We start from the raw sequence: 4977 nt of genomic DNA on the forward strand, positions 1-4977 counted from the left end.
AGGAGCTTTGCTGTTGCCCCGAAGCCTGTGAGGAGTACTGTGGCCTTTGCTGCTGGCTCCCCTTATCATCATTTTGATTGGAATTATGAATTGATCTGACATGCCTCGGATAGAATCTTCCTCCGAAGCCCCTGGTCATCTCAGAAAATCTGAAGGCCTCCTCCCTTCTTTGGCGAAAATCATTGTCAGCTCGAATATATTCATCCATCTTCTGGAGCAGCTTCTCCAGCGTTTGTGGTGGCTTCCTGGCAAAATACTGCGCTGATGGCCCTGGCCGAAGCCCCTTGATCATGGCCTCAATGACAATCTCATTGGGCACTGTCGGCGCCTGTGCCCTTAGACGCAGAAACCTTCGGACATATGCCTGAAGGTATTCTTCGTGGTCCTGGGTGCACTGGAAAAGGGCCTGAGCAGTGACCGGCTTTGTTTGAAACCCTTGGAAACTAGTTATGAGCATATCCTTCAGTTTCTGCCAAGAAGTGATTGTCCCTGGCCGAAGAGAAGAGTACCAGGTCTGAGCAACACTTCTGACGGCCATGACGAAGGATTTTGCCATGACTGCCGTATTGCCACCGTATGAAGATATTGTTGCCTCGTAGCTCATTAGGAATTGCTTCGGGTCTGAGTGACCGTCATATATGGGAAGCTGGGGTGGCTTGTAAGTCTGTGGCCAAGGTGTAGCCTGCAATTCTGTTGAAAGAGGAGAAGCATCATCAAAAGCAAAGTTTCCATGATGGAGATCTTCATACCAGTCGTCTTCATTGCGGAAATCTTCCTGATGAAGCTCTCTGCGTGGAGGCCTTCGGGTTTGATCGCCTTGAACGAAATGACGGACCTCTTCCGAAGCTTCATCTATCTGTCTCTGAAGATCAGCTAGACGAGCCATCTTTTCCTTCCTGCGCTGAACTTGTTGCTGAAGGATCTCCAAATTTTGAATTTCCTGATCAAGATCATCATCCGGAGGTGTTGGACTGACAGCCTTCCTTTTCTGGCTTCGGGCTTCTCTAAGAGAAATAACATCCTGATTGGGATCCAGCGACTGCAGTGTGCCAGCTCCTGTTGTTGAAGCCTTCTTCGGCGGCATGACGAAGGTGACGCTCGCCGAAGGTATTCAAAGCTCAAGAAATGGAAGTGAGTTCACCGGAGGTGGGCGCCAATGTTGGGGACTTGTTCTCAAATGCTAAGAGTTAAGAACAAGGCAACATAAAAAGTGTTAAGTGTTAAAGTCCTTCGTCCTTCGAAGCATTATGTCCCTTCGGGAAATAATGAGTTTCGGACGAAGGTCATAAGAGACATACCTTCGTAAACATAACAAGTAATGACGAAGGATTCATATAAAGCATGAAATATAATATAAGCATCATCATAGAATCATTTCTATTTTATTAACATGGAAAAATAGAAATGATTTCAAATTACAAATGTACCTTCGGTCCTGAGAGAAGATAAAAAGTACAAGCGTGACGCAAAAGCAAATGCCAAGTCAGCGTGAACAGTACGGGAGTACTGTTCATCTATTTATAGACGCGGGACGCAGCCCACGTAAAATTACATTTATGTCCATTACATTTGTCAATGACTTATGGAAATCTGACAAGGTCCACGTAGTCTTTTCATCTTTAAGTCGGTTCCCCTCTCTGCTATCGCGACGAAGCTTCCCTGCGCACAGCTTCGGCTGTGCACCATCCTTCGTGGAGCTTGGTAATCAGCCCGTCCTTCGTCTGGTTCAGGCTTCGTCCTGACCGCACTTCATGTTCGTAATTCTGAGTCCGAAGGTACCTGTTCACATAATCCACTTGGAAAACATTGTCAAATCATGTTTTTGAGGACCTTCGGAGGACGAAGGCCCCCAACAGTTCCTTAGGATGAAAAGAGCATTATAGGGAACTTTGCAGTAAGATCCCACCACGCTCCCAATGAAAATATTCTTGCAGGTAGAAGTCATCCTTCCTTAAGATAACCCCTGAGCTAGGCCTTAATGCAAAAGACAACCTCTATCTACAAGGTCTAAGCAGGGATAAGCATTTTTGTAAATCATATTTTGATACTTCATCAGAAGTATCTATAAAGGTATGGATATCAAGGTAGGCAATGCATCAAAGGGTTTCCAAGCAACTCCTATAAACCTAATGCACATTTCGCTAGACTTAAAGTATGTAAAAATTATTTAAAAACACAAGGAAGGGGTTGCATGCACCGGGGCTTGCCTGGGATAAACAGTACGTTAGTGTTTGTTAGACGTCGATCACTTGACGACCATCCTTTGTTCTGATACTTGTTTCGTCTGTCCATCTTCAATTCCGTTCATCAGCACCATCTTGTGGTCAACTCAATTCTGGTTCTCCGCATCACGTGGTTAATTCACGTACCTGAATGAAATGCATTATGCACATGAATGCATATAGACAGGAATAGCATAGATCTAAATAGTGCTACACCGGCAAGAATTAAACACTTAGTGATGAAGTGTCGTACTATTTTCATACGAAAACACTAGTTATCGACGTACGACTAAGCGCAATATTTACGCTTCTCTAGATTAAACGAACCTAACGCAAACATTACGAGCAACAAACTATACACCTTTAATACACTTAGCCTAAACACAACTTATCAGCTAATTAATTAAATTCTAAACTTATCCCCCTCTTTATAAATTATACCCCATCGCTCACAAAGAATTATTTAATTTTATTTCACACCTCATATATTTTACATGTTAACAATTAATCAAACATTTCAGGTTTGATTACCAAAATATCCTACCAAATCAACGATGACAGCCTTATCGGATAATCGTTTGGATTAATAAATCAATTCTTCACGCTATTAATTCTCCTCACTTCTCAGCAAAGAGCCAATTTAAACCTATTCGACATATGCACCCACTACATACTACCTGCGATGCATTTTAATAATCATTTAATATAACCACGGTCGTATTTATCAGCTATATGAGAGAGACACTAGACTTATTATTCAATTAGCCACTCCTCACACAATAAGCGTTTTAAACTTTGAGTTTCGCGTGACACGACCACTTCATACGTATGTACAGACTCCATTGATGCATGAAGCGAGGCATCACGACATACATCTAATACCTCGACAACGCACCCGTGCTAAGAATAAAACACTCTTTACGGACAACTAATTCAACCAATCCATTCATCAAATCAGAAAATAAAAATAGCAAATCAGCTTACCGTTCCAACAACTGACACGAATCCGCCCGATTCTTGGGATTTCTTGATGACACACGGAATGACGACGAGATCGAGTCTGGAGCGAGCGCACACGGGGCAAGCAGCACGGAATTGAAATGTGGAGAAATAGCCCACTGCGAAACAAACTGAGCAAGGAGTGCTCGTGAACTTTATGGCAAAATTGGCGACAGCCGATGCCAGAGCACACGGCGAGGAAGCTTCACGGTTTGACGAGACCGTGGTCGAGCAAATTTTATGGGGAAAGTACTCGGCGAGAAGAGGGGCGAGCAGGGCGCGAGCTGCGCGCAGGGGACTTTGGCTGGGCGCGCGGCCGACTGGAGGGAGCCGGCGCGGCCATGCGAGCAGGGTGGAGGGAGCACAGGCGCTCGCCATGAGAGAGGGAGAGCCTGGCGAGCTGCGCGTAGGAGACTCCGAGCAGAGGGAGCAGAACCCACGTCGTGGATGGGAGGAGTAGAGCACCGGCCAACAGAGAACCGAGAGGGAGAGGAAGGAGCTGGAGGGAGTGCCGCGCAAGGAGATGGAGCTCCACGGAGGAGAAGCAGGGGAAGGGGCAAGCATAGGGAGATGGACGCCATGGGAGGGAAGGTAGAGCGCGCAGTAACATGGGAAGGAAGAGTAGCGCGCGCACAGGAAGCTTGGGATCGAGCAGAAGGACGTGTGCAGGGAGGAAGACGCGTCATGGCTGAGGGAGCTCAGGGGGAGGGAAGCCGCGGCGCTGCGAGAAAAAGGAGAATGGAGGCGGCGGCGAGATTTTTCCACGAGCTGGCCAGGCACGCACGGCAAAGGATAGAGCTGAGAAAAAAAATATCCAGGCCCATGGGCGGTGGAAAAAATCAGGGAGAACGGCTGCAGCTGATAGGAAAGAGCGATGATATTTTTCTCTCTTTTTTATTTCTTTCTCTTTTTTTTTATAATGGAAAATCACAGATATTTTTGGATCGAGATTTTTAGCGATAACAAAAGGGTCGACAGTTCTTGTGACACAGTTTAATTCGATTCGAAATCTGATAAAGTTACCTGCGGTCTGAACATCTGATTCCATGGTTACGGGCAATTTATGTGATAATCAGATCTCAATTATAATTCCCTGATTATCGACCTCGCGCACGATTTCTCTCAGACACTGCACGATTCAAATTATTTTGCCCCGAACATTTTAGTCGTCGAGTTCAAACTAATTTGTCCGGGATAAAATTGTAGGAGTAGGTAAAGCTTCTGAATTCGTATTCGCGCGAGCGATGTATGTTAAATAATCACCGGACGCACCGATTTTCGGAACGACTATGTTTCGAACAACACGAAAATTTAGGAAGAGCCCGGATAAATAAAAAACGATGTCGAACTCGCGACATACGAAATAGATTAAGACGGAGAGACTGTTGTTTAGCTCCGTCTAATTTTTACGATCCTCACCAGTGATCGATCATTTGATCTGACGCCAACGATCACATGCTGAGAGAAACGATTCACTTAATCAGCTAGCGCATCGTTCTGTTCAGACAGCACGGGCTCCAAATTGTGCATAAAATCAGAAGTCTTCCGATTTTCGTATTCACTTACGCGCGTGATTCGAACAGTTCAAAGTTCGCCAGCGACGAAGATTCGATAATCCAAAAGCTTCATGAACCCTTTTTAGCTGTTTAAATTACCGAAATGAAAACGGCACCAAACTTGTTAGATTTTAATTAGGCACAGGACTCGCAAATTTTTGGAACAATTACGTTCCGAATTTCGCGAAGACTTAGGAAGA

The 4977-nt window shown here is 45.1% G+C and overlaps 1 protein-coding gene across 2 annotated transcripts; it reads right to left on the minus strand.

Moving 5' to 3' along the window:
• Positions 1-1357: 1357 nt before the first annotated feature.
• Positions 1358-4049, minus strand: LOC103638202 (uncharacterized). 2 transcript variants are annotated; one of them, XR_558619.3, is made up of 3 exons: positions 3207-4049; positions 2208-2369; positions 1358-1779 (listed from the first exon to the last, which is right to left on the minus strand). XR_558619.3 is itself a non-coding variant. In XM_008661196.3 (2 exons), the coding sequence occupies exons 1-2, from the start codon at positions 3783-3785 to the stop codon at positions 2349-2351; spliced, it is 600 nt and encodes a 199-aa protein (XP_008659418.1). In that variant the 5' UTR covers positions 3786-4049; the 3' UTR covers positions 1359-2348. The 2 variants fall into 2 exon arrangements, 1 of the variants encoding a protein (XP_008659418.1); XM_008661196.3 differs by having other exon boundaries at positions 1359-2369.
• Positions 4050-4977: the final 928 nt, after the last annotated feature.

This window comes from Zea mays, chromosome 9 (assembly GCF_902167145.1).
Source record: "Zea mays cultivar B73 chromosome 9, Zm-B73-REFERENCE-NAM-5.0, whole genome shotgun sequence".
In the NCBI taxonomy this organism is placed as follows: Eukaryota; Viridiplantae; Streptophyta; class Magnoliopsida; order Poales; family Poaceae; genus Zea; species Zea mays.

Coding starts and splice junctions, on each gene's coding strand:
- LOC103638202 (XM_008661196.3), bottom strand. CDS start 3,785: ATGCTTGCCCCTTCCCCTGCTTCTCCTCCGTGGAGCTCCATCTCCTTG. Junction 2,370..3,206: donor TCGTGTCAGTTGTTGGAACG/GTAAGCTGATTT, acceptor CATTTCATTCAG/GTACGTGAATTAACCACGTG.